This window comes from Apaloderma vittatum, unplaced genomic scaffold (assembly GCF_000703405.1).
Source record: "Apaloderma vittatum isolate BGI_N311 unplaced genomic scaffold, ASM70340v1 scaffold21712, whole genome shotgun sequence".
Classification (NCBI taxonomy): Eukaryota; Metazoa; Chordata; class Aves; order Trogoniformes; family Trogonidae; genus Apaloderma; species Apaloderma vittatum.
This window is the reverse complement of record NW_009705520.1, coordinates 6,537-25,423: the sequence shown is the minus strand read 5'-3', so window position 1 is coordinate 25,423 and position 18,887 is coordinate 6,537. Positions and strand designations below refer to the sequence as shown.

Sequence of the window (18,887 nt, the reverse complement as noted above, 5' to 3'; positions counted from 1 at the left end):
ATGTATACATACACATAATATGAGCTTGGTGGGTAAGTATTCCTGAACCGTTCAGTGGTAGCTAAAGAAAATCGTGTTTCTGTTTATCTGAGTAATAGGGTGTTTTTTCATTAGTTCTCCTGAGACAGATGTATCTTTCAGTGTTTAAAGTATGCATATCATTAACTTTGCAGTTTTTGGAACCACTCGTTAGACAGAAGTCTTTGTGTTCAGATAGTATGTAGTGATGTAGGTATGTTTTAAATACTTCTATAACTGTTGAGTTATCTTTTGGAACACCATATTGTTGCTTTGAGAAAAAAAATTTAGAGTGGCTGCACAGGGAAGTAAAAGTTGAGGCTTGAAATTGAAGTAGTTTATTCAGATAATTAGCAATGTACGTATTGTGTTGTAGAAATAGAAGGAATTATTTTTATCTGCTTTAAAGTTAGGAATTATTCTGGTAGCTTAAAAAAGCCTAGGACGGTATTTGCTGTCTTTAGTGTAGGGTATGAAGTTTAATAGTTCAGATATTTTGCATGGTATTTTCTAGATAACCTTATAGAATAGTGCATTTATTACGTTCTAAACTGAGCAAAATTAAATTCACTGGATTCTTTTTGTCATTCACAAAATGGAGGCTGTTGATTTTGATTCATTTAAGGTATAAAATCTTTATTAATTGCAAACAGTGCAATTATTTATACTTCACAGTGCCTTCCCAGACCTTCCACCTTAGGTTCTGCTGCAAAAAAGCAACAGGTAAGCACAACCTAAGGAAGTATATAAATTAATATATTTCAGTACATTAATGTTGTCCCTGTGAGATCTTTGTGGTTGTGTATTGAAAAGCAATCTGCTGCTTCCCCAAATGCATTGTTACTCACGGTTCCATTTCAGTGGAAAGTCTTTTTAAGTTTTTAAACAACTGTTTATATTTCTAGGTAAATATGTATCTCTCTCTTTTTTCTTTTTCTTTTTCTTTCTATTTTTTTTTTAGAAAAGATTAGTAGATTGCAGTAACTAAACTTGATCAGAATAAGTAATTTTTGTTATTTTTTCTCAAATAGCTAATTGTTGCAAATAAAGAATCAAAACCTTTGAAATATGCAGGAATTACTTTGGTTAGAAATGTCAACAGCCTTCACAAATGTTTTTTTTTATTTATAATAGGGCACTCTTCCCATTCAAACCCGTAAGACCTAAATATAAAGAATATGACTTCTCCTTGTTATCACTGAACTTGACAACTTGTCTTACAGTTACAGAATGCTAGTGGAATTTTTAGATAACTTAGCTTGCTTATTCTTACTTGACACGGTAGGAGAACAGATTCTGGAGTTTCAGAGATTAGTATGTTTTAACTGAAAAAGCATGTGCACCAATTAAATGTTAACAGTACAGCAAGTAATACTTTTATCTCTGTAGCAGTCAGTGTATCCTGTTTCTTGATACTTTTAACTGCATTGCTGTATATTTTGATAGTTTAAAATGTTTATATGTCTTAGATGGTCTGACAGCGCTTTGTTTCTGGTTTTTGTTCTTTTCCTTTTTTTTTTTTAGCTTAAAGTAAAGCAGCATCTATTTCATTTTTTTTGTTGGTTATTCTGTTTCTAAAATGTGCTGCTCCTCTTTCAAAAGTCCTGCTTATCTGTACATCAAAGAAAAATATTCAAAAATACTGCCTTCATTTTCACACACAGTGCTGAAGATGCTGCAAGCACCAAATATAGCTCATAGAATCAGGTGCTGAGATAGTTACTACCAGTAAAGAGGAATCCTTTGAGTGTATGCCATTGGTGAGCCGATGAGCATGGACCATAGAAGGGCTCCATGTAGAAGGTAAAATTGGCAAAAGCATAATAGATTTGAAATGTATCCCATACATAATGATGTAGGGTATAATTTTTGCTTCATCACTCTTCATTCTTTAAAGTATTATTTGTTTGACCATAAATGTTTCCATAATCTGTTAAGTTTTTTAAACTGTGATTTAATAATATAAACCATCTATTCTAATCTATATTCTTCTAAACAGCCAAGCTTAGATATATTGAATTTTTGAACTAAATTAATAGTTGTGCTTCAGTTTGTCAAGCCACTTGAATATTCCATCTGCAGTTTAATATGTGACTTCATTTTTGATGTGAGGCTAGGTGTGTATCGTTTCGGTTTTGATACTGTGAATTTAGTCTTGGGGTGAGTCATTTGTTCACTTCCTTTTTCTTTAACTGTTGTTGCTAAAATATCTTAACAGTCTTTCAGTTGTAAATTTAGCCATTGGGAGGAGATAGAAAAGAAAAGGAATGTTGCTCGTGTGTGGGAGATGAGATTTCTTATGTCTAGTACTTGAGGTGTCTTGACTTAGAGCTTTCTCACTGCTGGGCTTACAGACATGCTGTTTTCTCCTCCTCAGAGTGTTTATTTCTCAACTCTTGTTTCCAAACTCTCATTGTTCTTAGGAGAACAGAACATAGATTGTTGAAGTTACCTTGATCCAAAAAGATAACTGGACTTCCTTAGAAATGTAATGAACTTGTCCAAAAAGTACCTTTAAATGTTTCTTGCTTTTTGTTTTCTCCCATTAGAGTCCCATAAACTAAGTAGAATGTGAAGAGTACAAAAAGCTTAAAAAGAAGCATGATGTTCAAAGTAGGAAAAGCATTTTCCTATTGCTTTCTGCAGCCTATGCTTCAATAGGACATGAAATAAAGTGTCAGGTGACTCATCTTCAGTCTAGCATGATCATAAGTCATCTCTTTCAGTTGTCCAGGCAGACAGGATCATTGCACAGCCTACCTTGAAATTTTTCATCTTTTTATTAGTGGTATTTTATTGGATGATAAAAACTGTTTCTCCCCTGTTCTCTTCCAAAACATTTTTTTAAGTTTTTCATTGCATGCTAAAAGCTCTTTATTTTGCTTTTTTTTCTCGAAGTGTCGGCGGGGGGGAGAAGGGAGGACTGGGCATTTCAGAAAGCATACAGTTGACAGGATTCCCTCTTCCCTAGTAATAGCTTATAAAGCTCTTATGTATGCACAAATATTTCTCTTGCGTGCATGTGAAATGCCTTTTCGTCCTGAGAAAAGTGTTCTCTGCAGAAACTACCCGTGTGTAAAAAGAAGATTGGCTTTAAAAGACAACTGTGATGGGAACAGTGTCTTAGGGAGATGCAGCTTGGACTTGAGGTAAATTGAATGCTTTACAAAAATGTGGTTTTGAGCTTGCATTGACATTGTATGTAATATGGGTACACATTAACTGTATAATGCTTTTTGTATGGTTTTTCTCAATAAATGTAAACTGATGAATAGTAAGAGTGATGGTTTTGTCTGTTTTTTAATGCTCCTATCCCTGCCTTTATTAGCTTGAAATAACAGCTTCATAGAAAAGAGGTTACAGCAGCTCGTACTAATGATGAACATACATGAAATGAAGGAAAATGTATTTATATGGCTGCTAGGATAAATATGCCTTCAAAATATCATGCAGCTTATTACCGCTTTCTTCAAGATGTTTCTCAATTTGTAACTTTTAATCAAGGCAAAAGTGTAACTTCCAAAAGGTAACTACTAAGAGCAGTCAGCAGATTCAGGCACAGGAACATTTCTTTCTGAAAAAACTGCGTAAATCTAATTTACTGCACTTTACCTTGTCTTTATGTTAAGGCTTAACACACATATTCTTTAACTTGAAATGTGACTGTTTCTAAAACTATTTCTACAGAAGCTTAAGCTGAACGCTTCAGATGGTGTTAGCACGATGACATTAGTGTCGAGAGCAAGAAGTCTTAGAGAAAAGTAATCCAGTAGCCTTCAGACAATGCTTAGAGATGCAGCAATAAATTTATTGCATTGAGAGAGAACAAAGGTTGAAAAGTTAGGCACTTCCTGAAAATAATTTTCTTAAAGCTTGCTTCCCACTAGGCTTAGCTATGGTAGGCTCATATTTTGGCGTCATCTGTTCCTCATCATTTAAGCAATGAAAAAATTTTAAGTTTTACAAGCAAATGTTTTTCGCTTTTGTATTATAAACTGCCTAGGGTGATAAGAGCATTAACGGTTTAAATGCAAGCCTGTTTTAAAACAACAGAACAACTCATGCTCTTTGAAACAGAAAACCAAAAGTGAGCAGTTATTTTTTTTTATTCTTTAAAAATAGTACACTGGGGTTTTTGAAAATCATCAATAAGTATTTCCTTTTGCCAGTTCAGTGCCTCTGGGATACAGTAAAACAGCTTAAATATTCAGTGTTCATGCAAAATATACCAATAGATTTACACTACTACACAAGTTTCCAGGCTCTGTATTTAGCTTTATACTGTTACACAGCAGTTGGTCTTCAAACGTGGGAGCACTGTCATTCAGTTTTTTCCTTTATTTGATCTTTCATACATTGATGCTGATTTTTGTATTGAGGAAGGAGCTTGGACACTCTCACAATTTGAAGGTTACTCTTAATCTGATGCAGGAATGACAACTCAATGCACATCCTTGCTTTCTTTAGTTGGCCCCATCACAGAAAGAGATGATGCAGTAAGAAAGTTTGGAGGGGAAGAAAGATTCCAGCTAAAGTAGAGGATTAGTAGTCATCAGCTAGAAAAGAAAAGGGTCAAGAGAAAAGCAGATAATTAGATCTTCATAACAGGAAAGATGCAAGAAGAGTATTTGAAAATGAAGCAAAGGAAAATGCTAACTCTTACTTTCAATGGTGAGAATACAGGTGCTCGCAGATGTGCCTCTGTTGTTGACTGCTTTGCACATATATTCCCCTTCATCTTCTGGGAAGGTTTCTGGCAAATAAAGGCAATAGGTTTCTCCTCTTTCGATATATTGATAGTCCTCAGAGTCCTGTAACATTTCTCCCTCGAACCACCATGTGACTTCAGGTTTTGGTTCTCCAGTAATCTTAACTGTAAATCTCACTGGCTCGCCATCCACAACTGATGTGTTTTTCAGGGATCTCTTGAACCAGGGAGCTCCAGATCGAGCTTGATCATCCTCATCTTCACAAGCAGAACCATTAATAATGCTTCCTTCTTCTTCTTCTTCCTCTTCCCTTTTCTGTTATAAAATAAGTCAATTTAGAACATTTACAGTGGCAATAGCAGAATAACTTGATAACAAAAGTTGCTGCCCTTCTGAAAAGGGGAACTGCCACACCCATCCCCACTAGATACCATAACGCACTGAATCTGGATCTAGGACAGGCAGTAAAATGGATTTTAATAAGGCTGGAATCTTGGGGTAAAACACAGACAGGAATGTAGACTCCATTTTTATACTATTCAAAGGACACAATGAAAATTCCTGGCAGTCTCTCTCTCATACTCTTCCAAGAATACATGAAAACACAAAGCAATTTTACGTTATTGCAGCAGTTCACAGCAGCTGTTCAAATAAGTCTAATGTTCCTTCTGTGGCTCTGGCAGTGTTGCCATCAGTGGTAATCAGAAGCTCAGTTAAAAGACACTTGGGACTGACGAAAGCGTAGTTTGTAATTTATACCTTTTGTAATGCTGCATCGATTTCTTTTTGTTCAAACTGCATGCGTAGTAATTTCTGTTCTTCAATTCTCCTCTGCTCCTCTTCTTCCCTGGCTTTTGCCATTTGCTCAAAACGTGCCTTCATGTTTACTTTATGAGTGAATGGAGCCTCAGATTTCTTGGCTGGTCTCACATCTACCTCGTCGTCCTCGGGGAGAAAAAGAAAACAGGACTTAACTCCTTTATTACCTTTTAAATGTGTATGATAGTAATTGCAGAGCAGTAGATCTTAACTGAGCAAAGCCATCTGGAGTCCTGTTTTTCTGAGAGGTTTGTTTAATGTTGGGTTTAAGATCAAGTCTCATAGTTTATCCCAGGGACAGGATTACTCAGAAAAGTAATTCAAAAAAGGTAGGTAGAAAAATACTCCTAAAGGTTGATTTTAATAGAGCAGTGAAATAGTGTCTTGTGGAAGTAGTAAGTAATTCAAAAAATGTAGGTAGAAAAATACCCCTAAAGGTTGATTTTAATAGAGCAGTGAAATAGTGTCTTGTGGAAGTAGTAAGTAATTCCTTAGTGAGCCCACTTCCATGATACAATGTTGCGGGAACTTTTAACACGGAGTGTCAAACATTAAATTAAGAGCTCAAAAATTAAAGATAGGCTTTGAGCTGATACTGAAGTGACTGACCATTGTGGATAGGAACTGCAGGATGAAGCTCAGCTCAGACTTAGAGCTGTTATGTTGCCTGCTCTGGCACACGAATAGGTCATGAAAGCTCACGTTGCATAGTGCTGATTTACTGCTTGGACCAACAGCTTCAGTTCTTGCCTTTACCCTGTGAAAAATTGTGCGAGGTTCCCATCTGGTGCATTAGGTAAGCAGGCATCCTTCTCTGCTCTATCCTGAGAAACGTGTACAGATGATAAAAATACTGTCTTCAAGCAGTAGTGTTTGGTTTGTGGTGGGTTTTTTTGCTTAATTTATGCAATGGAGAATGAATTAAGAGTTCAGAAGGAGAAGTTATTCATGTGATAATAGATGAATTCTCAGATACGAATGTTTCAAATCCTCAGGCTGGCAGGCTTCAGGTTCTTAAGGTGCTGAATTGAGGACTTTGAACAGGAAACCCTATCTCTGCTTGACCAGATGGCTGATAACAAACTGGTGCTGTTTACTCCGGGGATGCTGAGGTGACCCTTCCTCATGCATCCAAAGGAGGGAACAGGAATGAAGGAAATCATTTTGAAAATAGAGCAAACTTTAGTACAACCAGCTGCATTGTCCACTCCTAGACAGTCAGTGTGCTGGTGAAGTATATCCTCAACATACACAGAATGCAACTTACCTCTTGAAATTTTTCAGCTTCCCTTTCTCTTATTTCTTCATCCATTGCTCTTCTTTTAGCTCGTTCTTCTTCAATCTTCTTCTGTATTTCTTCTTGAGACAATTGTCCTATTTTTTCAAACTTGCTTTTTAAGTTCTTTGCCTGAATAGAACCACTTCGTTTTAGTTTTATTAATTCTTCGTATTCTTTGCTTAGCTCAAAAGTTTCAGACTCTTCTTCCAGCTGTTGAGAAATTACAGAACGTGTTAAGATGGAAAATGCCCGTTATTTTTACTGCCTGTTTTCCTGACAGGTAGCTGTAACTTAATACACCTGAACAGTGCTCTCGGTTGTTTGAAATCAGCACAGAGGTGTTTTTGCTCGAAATTCTTTTTTTAACCTTGCTGTTCAGAATTACTGTGTTTGGACTGCATCTCAGCTAGATACTGATTTTAAAATACTTTCTTTGAATATAGTCTAAGTTCAAGGATTGCTGTCAGCACACCACCCTTCACAGACTCAGAAAACCAGACACCTAGCAAGACAAAAAACTTAGTTATCCTGAGCCCATAATTTACCTGACTTACTTGCAATATGATAGGAAATAATTTTCTAAAATACTTCTACATTGTCAAACAGAAAATTATTACTTTTTTTTTTTTAATTTGGTAAAAATCAAATAAGATTTCTGGATGTCATGGCTGGGAAAGAAACGCCACTTCCAGATTCCGTGGTCAAACCATGTCTGAAGCTGTAATTGTTGGTATTTTACTCCCTCCGTTTATGACCTCTGACTGACAGTAAAGATGGATGCACCTTTAGTGGTGTGTCCCTGCCTTCCCTTTCTTCCCCAGGACGCAATACAAAATTTACTTGTAAAGTCAGCAAACTAGAGCCTTTATTACTTGCTCTAGCTCTGCTTCACAAAAATAAATAAGGAAAAACAAAAAAAGGAAATAATAAAGAATTGCCACCCACAACCAAATCAAATCCAAGTGTAAAGTTCGTGAACGTGATGTTTTAGACGTCTGGCATGCAAATCAAATTTTGTGTGTGATTTTTAAAATCGGCTGTGACAGTCTCCAAACTCTTGATACACTGATTAGAAGTAAGCTGAGGCCACTAATTCTTTCCTAATTAGTTAACACAGCATGCCCTTGAGGAAACCCAAGAATTTTGCTCTTCCCGACTTTCAGTTTTGAATTTTCATTTGGGAACTAGGTGTTTCTGTTCTCCCAATATTATAAATATGACACAGCATTTTAGTCATACGGTAGAATTTTCAGAAGCGACTGTAAAACAAAATTACAAATTTCAAATTGTACTTTAAGGGTGGCAAGGGATAAAAACATTTTCTTACTAGACTACTGATAAAAAAACGTCTTATATACAATGTTACATTTTAAAAATACGGTTTTTTCTATTTACCCTTCTTTTTACGCAATACTGAAAGTATTGAATTAAAATTCCTTTCAGAGGAATTTTCAGTTACAGTCTTAAACTTGGAGATTTTAGTAATTCAGTGATCTACCTCATTTTTATTCAGAGCATGCATAAAGCCCTTTGGTATACAAACCTCTCCCATTTCTTGTCTCAGTTGTTGAAATTCTTGCTTTTCCATTTCCAACTTTTGCCTGCGCTCTTCTTCCGTGCGTCTCTTTTCTTCTTCCATTTTTTGTCGCAGCAGCTCCTCAAAATTAATTTCCAGTTTACCAGGTACAAGAGATTCTTGAGAAAATGTTTTAAACATTTCTGGTGATTCGTCATCCAGCACCTGCTGGAAATTGAGATCATTATTGATACCTGTGATGACCTCACAGCCTTGCTCTGGCACATCTAGTACCTAAGGACAACCAAGTGATTTTGCCACAGCTGCCACAGGGCGGTAGGAGGCAACAGGACAACGTAGTTAGTCCTCTGATGTTTTGGGAGGGAGTATCTTTGGGGTTGGTTTATTGGGGGGTTTTTGAGTTTAGCTCTTATTACAAAGCTAAACTTTTCTAATGAAGATGTTTACTAAAACATGGTCTTTTCTGCAAGATGCTGAAGAGCAGGTCCTGTAAATGGAGCTTTGGGACTTTTGAAACGATTGCTCCTGGTTACTTCATAGACTTATCAAGAGACAAAGTGCTTGCGTTTAAACGTCATTGCTCTTAACACTTTAAACGTCATTGCTCTTAACACTTTAAACGTCATTGCTCTTAACACTTTAAACGTCATTGCTCTTAACACTTTAAATGTCATTGCTCTTAACACAGCCATCTTTTTCTAAGCAAACTGAATTATATTCCCATCCTTAAGCAATACAGCATTCCCAGGAAGGATAACTGAACAGAACTTTCTACAGGAAACTGTCCTTGTGCACAAATTGATTACACTAAGTTACCCTGCCAGGTCCATAGTTAGTGTTGCCCTAGAGCAAGTTTCCTCCTTTCCCTGTCCTTTCCTCAGGCTTCACACTAGGGTTGGGCCTCGCTGGTCATTCATGAACAGTTTGCTCATGTTGTAGACTAATTCATAAGAAGATGGTAGGGCCTAGGAAAGCCATTTTTCATTATTTCCAAAAGCAGGAAGTGTGAGAACAAATATCAGTCTGAATTTGTTGAAGCAAAGCATTAATTTAATATAACTTTTTGATAAAGCCTATATAAAAGTATGTTTGTGCATATAACGATGGGAACTTATTAAGAGATTGTGTCAGCAGGACTGTTCTGTAGGTAAATGTTGAGGTGAGGTCAGATGCTGGTCTCGAATTGTGTGCTAATGTGGCTTCTGGCACTGTTCTATTAGCACGCGTTTGAAAAGCCCAGTGGCAAAGGTCGAGCCCAGTGTGCCTTAAATTCTAGGCATTCCCAGCAGCAGTAATCAGTAAAATGCGAAAAAGAATTAAAAGGTTATTTGGCTTTTCTCTTTGTTGCTACTTACTGCCATTGTGATTTACACCTTTTACTGCTCTTTGTGCAGTCTTAGCTTGTACCACTGTCTTGACCTACTTTGCCCATATTCTTTTAATTTGTCACTCAAGCTCTCTCAATAGTTTTTTTGGCCCAGTACCACTTACTCACTGCCATTCACTATAGATTTCCTTCAGATTTTCCCTCCGAGTAAACTTACAGTTGGACTTAAGCCTTATCATTCTTTGCATTCTTCATTCGTTTTGCATAATATGAGTATATTTGTTGAAATTTTGTTACGGAAAAGTGGAGTCAAAAACCAAAGCTGTAAACTATTTCCTTTAATGAAAACAATGCATATCCACATAGTTTTCAGTGGCTAACCACAGCTAAATTAGCACCGAAGTGGGAAAGTCTCAAGCTGTGATGCACTAGGTCACATGCTCATCACTTCAGGGTACGGAATCTAAGCGAATAATTCAAAATTTATCAACGCAAGTACGTATAAACTTTACAAAGCTGTGCATGTTCACAAACGCTAGCAGCTATCTGCTCTGTACATCTGAATCGGTAATTTATTAAAAGACTGTAAGCCAACTTTTTCCTGGTTAAAGACAGACAGGAAAAAATTCAGCCAAATTGGGTGATGAGCAAAACCCTTGTGGTTAGTTCAGTTTGTGAAGTGAGACCATACTCTTTTTTTTTTTTTTCCTTCTTATTTTCTGCAAAGCGAGAACAGATGGTAGCGAGAAGCAGTTATATTTGACAAATAAATGTCAAATAGGGAGATCCTTCCAAAAGGAGGTGGCATTTGTGTTTTCCTGCGACAATATTACTAATTCTGTGTGTGCATACTTTCAAAACTAAATTAAAATGAGTAAACGTTAAAAAGGTTCTAAAATAACTACTGGATTTAAATGCTTAAATAAAAACCGAATACGAGGTTTTACTACTTCTGAAAGAGATGAGTAATACATTCTTAAAATATTTAAAAGCACATCTGCATTGCTGCTACATTGTGTAGCTGTGGAAAAAGGGGAAAGCCCAGGCTTATGTTTTCTGTTATAAGTAATAGAAAATGCAGTGTTCATATTCAGGATGCTCGTTAGCAGAAAACTTTCAAATGTGTATATGCTGAAAATACATTCTCAGTTAATTTTTTTCATTACTGAACACCTTCACTGCCTTCAGTTACAGTGCAGTCATAGCCTCTGTGCTGCATCTAATGGATTAAACTCTGTTTAATCAGACAGATTTTCCTTGCCTGGGCACTTGAGCTTGGATTCTTGCTACATCGAGGCAGAAAAGGGAGATTCTCAAGAAAGCAGGAATAAAAACAAGACAGCACATGTTTTCTTTGCTTTCTGTTAGTTGTCCACTTGCCTTTCATAAAAATTATAATGGCTGAAGTCCAGTAGGACTCATTTAATTTTTTTCTAGTGGCTTTAGCTTCTGTTTTCTCTCTTTGGAGTTATGGACAGACACTGTTTTCTGTAACTGCCTACCAGTACAATATCAAATATAAATTTACCCTGCAGTTTTCCTAGGTAGTATTTCAGTGTATAGGCCTTGTCTTCGGGCATCTTTCAGGCAGAGGGAGCACTACTAGCAATAAGAGTAGTCACGCAGAGTTTTACTTTATCTCACAAGCATCGCTTGAAATTATGAAAAAATTATTAGGCACAGTAGGTCTTTCCCAATAAAAGCAGAGTAGGAAGACATAGCCAGACGAGTGGGTTATTCCACAGTTCTGCATGGCATGTCTTAGTCTTCCTTTTGAAACAATATTTCCTTTTTAGTTGCTATTTGTGTAATTTAATACTGTTATTTCCTAACATCCACCAGTAAGTAACTGGTCTATACCCAAAAGCCTGCTGAAGCTACAAGTTGTTGGAATAAGCATGAAGAATACAGTGAAAAAGCTCCATGATGGCTATTCTATATAAATAACGTTGCTGCCACCCTCTGAAATCAGGCATCTTTCTCTGCTTTAAGGTAGTGTCAGTACGTCAGTCCTACGTCCCTGAAAATTCATCTTCAGTATAACCGTAACTGAAATTTTAGAAGTTGTCGTGTATCGCAGAAATCTGTATTTGTCTAGGGAAGTTCCATATTACAGCTTGTTCTAACGGTAAATGCCACAAGTTACTTTTTCTGTTCCTGTGAACAAGCAATGAAATACAAAAAAACCATCAATTAGCTGAGTTCCAGCCTTCTTAATTTTTTCCTTCCTCAAGGGCTACACATCACTCTAAAAGTTCGTACTTGCACTGAGCATTTTTCTAGAATGCCAATAATTACGCTTTATAAGAGCTGATTGGTGGGCATCCGGTAAACGTAGGGAGATGAACTTGGAGAAGTAAAAGGCATTGCTTCCCCCCCCAAAAAAATACTAAACAATCCTCCTTGTGAAAACATTTTCTTTCCCAAGTTTGTTACATCTAGCATAATAATACCCATTGGCCACAATATCTGGGTTTGACTGAATTATTTTAAATTCTTTCCAGGCTTGCTGTGAGCAGGGATTATTCTGTGATTTTTTGGTAAATTAACTTCATTAGTGTACCCCATTACTTTCCAATAGGTAGTGAGGTGAAGTAACTAACCAAGGAGTTGAAGCATTGCATTCCCAACTGTATTTAAAGGTTTTTTACCAGAGCTGCTTTCCAGTTTGAGACTTAGGTAAAAAGTAAACTATGTACTAAACAAAAATGACCTACCATGTTCTTCCTTGCTTCAGCAAATGCTCTTTTCTCCTCTTCTATTCGTCGTCTTGCATCTTCTTCTGCTTTTCTCTTTTCCTCTTCTCTCCTCTGTCTTTCTATCTCCTCAAAACTGAGCCTGAGTTTACCAGGACGGTATTCTTTAACAGGATTTTCGGATTCTTCATCATCACCTTCATTCATCTTCAGAGAAAGTGAAAGGAGAATTAAAAAGGATGGACTTACTCAAACATAAAAATATTCTTTATAGTAAATAAATACTCAATTTCTGATCTTTTATAAATGTTTTTTTCACTTGCGAGAAAAAAAAATATATTGAGAGGGTTTTTTTTTTTCCTCTAAGAAGCATTTTCGTCTCGGTTTTAGGCAGGGAAGGGAGAAAGGAAACATACTTCAGTACGAACTGCTGAGTGTGTAATTTGAAGAACAAGGTGTTTGCAGGAAAACACTGAAAAATTAAGTACATATTTTATGGTTTTAGGGTTGGATCATTTAGTTCAAATCACTCCCTATTCACTTTCTTTACATCAGATTCATAGACCTCTGTGCCTTTTTGTTTGCACATGAATTTTTACCAGCGCACTGACCAGTTAAAGAAAATTGCTGTAGAGTGCAGAGCAAAACTAAATCAATTAATGTTTTGTTATTTCTCCAGACTGAGCTTTTTCCTTCTTTTCTTTTTAGACATTTATTCATCACTGAAGAAAGGGAATTGAGATACTCTGATCTTTTCACTATTGCTTGCCTCCAGTGAACCCTTATCTGCTAAGAGAAGCCTGTTGTTTGCAAACTGCAATGAAAAACCAACCCCAAACTATCTTCAGAAGAGATCTCATGGAGGAAATGGACTTGGAACTGTCAAGAGTATCGATAATCCAGATTTCCATATGCTGCAAGCAGCCCTGGGACTGGTATGTGGGTAGCCAGTTAAAGGAATTGCAGAAATCTTTTTTTTTGGAATTCATAGTGAGGAAAAAAAGAAAGAATTGAAAGAAAGAAACTGCTGAACTCTTCCTTTAAGGAAGCTGTTGACTTCAAATTTGGACAGCCGCTGTTATCACGTAAAACTGCACGTTACAAAATTTGTTTTGAAACAATTTGTAAATTACTTTGTGTTACTCGGTTAATAAACGGATGTACGTAAGGGTGGGAGACACGAACAGAAATTCAGTTAGAGCAGCTGGTGACTCCACGAAGTTCTCTCTCTTTTGGTTTCCTCTCTCTTCATCAGTGCCCTCTACCCAACCCCAAGTAAGGTAAAAAGTGCATTGACATAAAGCCCGGGTTACTGGTATGGAGAGGTTAAGTGATCCACTGGAGATGGGGGTGGAGGAGTAAACTAAAATTTGGCTAACTGACTAAACCTGGAACCCTCTCAAGGAAATTTCAGTGTTTCAGCCTTCTGGATGTTCTGTGTTTTGTTTTTTTTCTAAAGAATGTCAATTTCTTGAATGTTTTTTAAATATAGTAATCTTGAGCTGTTTGTCCAAGCATATTCATGCATAATTATACACTGTTTAAGAAAAAGTTAGCACATTTCCAGATAAAGTGTTTGCAAAGATTTCATATTTCACGGAAGATTAAAATCTTGTTTCTCATTCTCTTTGTATGTGAATTAACATACATGAAGATGTTTAAATACAGAACTTAAAAAATGCTTTTGGAAATGGAGCATCGTGAAGTAATTTTGGAAATGGAGTATCGTGAACTAAACAAGTGTTTGCAAAGATTTCATATTTCACGGAAGATTAAAATCTTGTTTCTCATTCTCTTTGTATGTGAATTAACATACATGAAGATGTTTAAATACAGAACTTAAAAAATGCTTTTGGAAATGGAGTATCGTGAAGTGAGGGAATACAGAACTAAACCATCAGGTATATCATGTTTATACTACAGAGTATGTGATTCCTGTACTATGATTAAAGGACAAACTAGTGTTTATAGTGGATCTAAAATAAGCCTGGCTTCTGATAAAGAACTTATGGAGGCATTTTTGCAAGTAATACAGGAATTGTGAGCTACATTTCTGACAATCTGGGGCTTAGTGTAGTAATTTCTAGTACATTGTTTATGTCAACACATACAGCAGAGCTGACCTGTCTTTTTTCCATTTCATAAGAGGAAAGTTGTAACTGATGTTTTTCTCTCTCATGTTTATAAATAAATATGGGAATAAGAAATAGCATTCTGTTACTACAGAATGTTTTCATCAAAAACTGGTTACTGAAACGTCTGAAGCACGGCTTAAGAACAAAACAGACAACTAATTACACATAGCCTCTGTGAAAAATCTGGTAACACCGTGAACAAAACACGTATTTACCATTTGCTGCCTGGCTTCTTCGAATGCTCGTTTCTCCTCTTCTAAACGCTGTCTTGCTTCTTCCTCTGCTTGCCGCCTTTGATTTTCCTGTCTTTGTCTTTCGAGTTCTTCGAATGTTACTTTGAGCTTACCAGGAGACAGAGACTCTTGTGTTTCACTGTTTTCATTTTCATCCTGTGTAAGAAAAAGGAAATAGTTATATCTTAAATAATAGATACTCCTGTCTTAGCTATTTTTAGAAGAGTAGCTTACCATGACAAATGAAAGGCACTTGGTTTCCTTAAGGAATTGGTTTTGTTCCTCGTATTTTAGCTTCATTTCTTCATCCGGTCTCTCTCTTTGTCCTGCTCTCTCCTTATCTGTGTTCTCAAAGTTTGTTTTCATCTTCCCAGGTGTTTTTGTGGGTTTTACAGGCACTACTGTAACTAGCAGTGAATCATCCCCTTCCTGTCCAAAAAGATATTTATTATATTTTCATGAAGCTCAACAGACTCATTTCTTAACGAAACAGACGATTTCACCAGCACGCACCACAGCTTCCAAAACAATTACTTGTATCGGGCAGTAACCACGAGGATAAACCCATCCGCTTGCGGCACTCACTCCTTTTCTTGTAATAGCTGAAGAGCATCAAGACTGAATTGTATTTTAAACATAACTGCTGGCAAGCCCCCTGATTTCTTTACATATTTTCCTTAACTGTTAGTTAGAACAGGTGACATTTTGAATACATAGCAGTTGCAGCCACACTCTACTTCCAGTCTTAGATTTACTGTGTAAGGACATACGGCAGTTGGAATATTCCAGTAGTTTTAGAGTCCAACATGTAATTTGTCAGGCAGAACAACTGTTTTGAAGAATGTTGCTGCTTCAAAGCTATTTTTTTTTCGTGTGTTCTTTTTTTCTTTCCAAACTGTAGTAGGAATGTGATCTTTTCGTGTTAGTGAAAGGCAATAGGATCATTGGACCTAGCTTTTTGAAATTAAGCATTTATTTGCAAGACTTAAAATCTCAACCCGTATGGTAAATCCGTCATTTTTTTTAAAAAAAAAAAAGTTAACTGAGTAAGGTGTTCAAACATCAGAGTATTGACAGAAACCCCTTTTAATTTCAAGTTTAAGGCAAAGAGCTTTTAAGGTGATACTTTCCAAAGCCAGAGGACTTCAAATATCATTGCCAGTATATCTCAAATCACTCTTGTGGCTTTGAATATTTACATTTTGGATCTTTCTAACTAACCACAAAGTATTCGCGGTGCAGAACATTTCAAACTTAAACAAATTAAACTTCAAGTGCAGACATATAGTTCCACGTACTTAAAAAATTTGTTAGCTTCTTAGCTGAATTTAGTTAGATATTTGTGTGCCATTTTCTACGTTTTCCCAGCCCAAATTAAAATAATAAAACAAAGTGAATAAAAATGTAGGTGAACATTTCTTTAAAAAAATCTGATTACCTCAGCTGCTGATTCAGTTCCCGTATTGTTAAAGTCATCAATCTATTAAATGAGAATTTCATATGATTATATTACTTTGGCTCTTTGCCTTTGAATTGCAAACACAGAACTGGAAATTCTTTTTTTATCAGTGATACGTATGTAGCACTTAAATTCACAGAGATGAGAACGATTGAACCTTTGCTGGAACACTTCAGCTAGGTTAGCTGGTTGAGGAAGAGGGAACACGACATAAAACATCACACAGAAAGCAGGCTAAAGCATTCCCACACTGCAGTGATAAACTGGTAAGAGTACTTCAGACGTCCGTTCTTCATTTAAACATTCCAGAATTGTGTAAGAAGAAAAAAAAAAAATTGAAGCAAGCTCATTAATTACTTCTGATTCAAGTGACATTGTCTTCCCCTCAAATCCTCCAAAATCTGTTTCTATATTTGCTTCATATGGTGTCTCTATAGTTTATAAACTAACAGACTTTCTAAAATTCTGCATTATATGTAACTCTGTCTTTCAGAGTAGATTTAACACATGCTAGATACTTTTCCACCTAAAAGTACAGTTTTAATGATGTTCAAAGTCTTAGTAGAAAATTCTGTCCAAGTCCTTGTTGAACACTGGCTCCTGCTATAGCACTGTGTTTCTTTTCTTACAACAAAAACAAACCTAAATTAAGTACTACTGTCTTTCAGTTAAATAAAAATTTACTTGTTTCTAGTCTATCATTTAGATATTTGCTCTCACTGAACGAAAATTACAAAAGGATTTAAATAAGATACCCCAATGCAAAATTCTACAAAACACAAAATTGGCTTTGCTGACATCAACAAATATTGGAGTCTGTTTGTAATAAAGACTCGCAAAGTGGCAAAAGAATAGAACATGATCTGGATCTTCATAATTTATGATTTTTATTGCATTAGTATCTTTTCATTTTTGCCTGCCAATGGCATTTTCTTATTTCTTCTTGCTTGCCTTAGTTCATCTATCACTGAACTGTGTTCACTAATGTATAAGCAAAAATGGTCGAAAGTAAGGGCTGGTAAAGCGTAAGAAACATTTTCAAATTAGTTTAGTAAATTCTATAAACTGTTGTATGCATATGACTCCAAAAATTTGCGCCTGATTCACCTTCCTACCATGTTCATGCCTGCCTGCTTTCATCTATAACTCAAGTTTAGCACTTAGAAAAATTGTTACTGTAAAGAAGTGAGGATTGTCTGAAGGTTATTCCCCACTTCCATCCCACTGTACATCTCCCGTGTAGATCACTAATATCGGAAATCTTAAGATCAAATCTTTCTGATCAATACAAAGCTTTTTTTCTGGTGTTGACTGTATACAGGTATATATCTTCGCTATTGTGATCAGACGAACATACCTCCTGTGCTTTTTTTGCTAATTCTCTTTGAATTTTTCTTTTCTCAATCATATCTTGTTCAATTCTGCGCTTTCTTTCTTCTTCCGTTCTTTTTCTTTCTTCTTCTTGCCTTTGCTTCTCCATTTCTGCAAACTTGCCTTTAACAGTTCCTGTGAATATGAAATACACAGCTGAGTAGTTAGATCTAATGCTTAACTAGTGAATTACGTGGCCTTTAAAACTGAGCCTCTCTTACCTATGAGCTTTGGAACATAACCTTTTTCTATTTTAGATGATTTTGTGTCGTCATCTTCATCAGATCCAAGGAGTTCTTTCATCTAGTTGATGAAACACAGAAAGTAAACTGTCTTTATGCCTTAAATAAAATTCCAATATTGTATTGTCTTAACATCATGTGAAAAGATTTTCACATATAATATTGAATATTAAAATAACACAAAATATTTGCAAAGAAAATAACCTCCTGCTTTCTCCTGTTCCATTCTCTCTCTCTAACATATTGTTCTTTTCTTCTTTGCTTTTCATCTCTAGATCTCCTTTGATTTCTTTCTTCCCTTGCTTTCTGCATAGCTTCAAATTTATCCTTTACATCACCCTTGTGAAGCTTGGGCACATAGGATTTTTGGACGGGTTTAGATGAAGAAAGCAGAATCTTGGTGAAGATATAGAAGAAATGAAGACAAGAAAAAGAAAGTTGAAACAGATGGAGAGAAATATCCTAATAGACTGGATTAGAAAGAATGTAAGAACACAAAACAGAAATGCATTTGGGATTATGAACTTTGTGCCAGTAGCCATCATCAATTAATAGTAACCAATATTAAAATATCACAACAACATTTAGCATTGTATTAAACTTAACCTGTAAGTAATGGTAACAAACAGCTACATAACTAAGTAGACAAACTATGTGGGTGTACATTCTCAATTACTATGGTTTTAAAACTTAGATACAGATTCATATTGTTGCTCTGAATTATAAGCAGTCACCAAAGAGCCTCTCTACCCCTAACATTTAAATTAACATAATACATCTGTTTTCTTCTGCAACCTTCAACAGCCTATATGGTTTTTAAATAGTGTTATCTGTTAATTTAAAACTTCTAATACATTATATACCTTTTTAATATCTAGAGAAAATCAAGTCCAGTGATTTGATGTTACAAAGTGCCGGGATCACTGGACGTGCAGGACTCTGATGTTAACGCGGCCGATGGACACTTCTTTGCCAATGCTTACTCTGTGCGTGTCCAAGCTGTAAGGAACGTCCCCACTTTCCAAAACTACCATGAAGTTCGCTCTCTTTTTACTGTAATGA

At 36.0% G+C, this 18,887-nt stretch overlaps 1 protein-coding gene across 2 annotated transcripts in view; it reads right to left on the bottom strand.

The window, feature by feature from the left end:
- Positions 1-4,281: 4,281 nt before the first annotated feature.
- Positions 4,282-18,887, bottom strand: part of NEXN (nexilin (F actin binding protein)) — a 15,111-nt gene continuing 505 nt past the window's right edge. Inside the window, exons 2-12 of one of the 2 annotated variants that reach the window (XM_009865454.1) lie at positions 18,030-18,221; positions 17,805-17,886; positions 17,570-17,718; positions 16,192-16,233; positions 14,988-15,182; positions 14,726-14,909; positions 12,407-12,582; positions 8,369-8,566; positions 6,814-7,035; positions 5,487-5,672; positions 4,282-5,042 (exon numbers count right to left, since the gene is read on the bottom strand). In XM_009865454.1, the coding sequence (XP_009863756.1) occupies positions 4,671-5,042; positions 5,487-5,672; positions 6,814-7,035; positions 8,369-8,566; positions 12,407-12,582; positions 14,726-14,909; positions 14,988-15,182; positions 16,192-16,233; positions 17,570-17,718; positions 17,805-17,886; positions 18,030-18,221 (1,998 nt within the window). In that variant the 3' untranslated portion in view covers positions 4,282-4,670. The remainder of the gene's footprint in view (positions 5,043-5,486; positions 5,673-6,813; positions 7,036-8,368; positions 8,567-12,406; positions 12,583-14,725; positions 14,910-14,987; positions 15,183-16,191; positions 16,234-17,569; positions 17,719-17,804; positions 17,887-18,029; positions 18,222-18,887) is intronic. The other variant, XM_009865455.1, reaches the window with a different exon arrangement.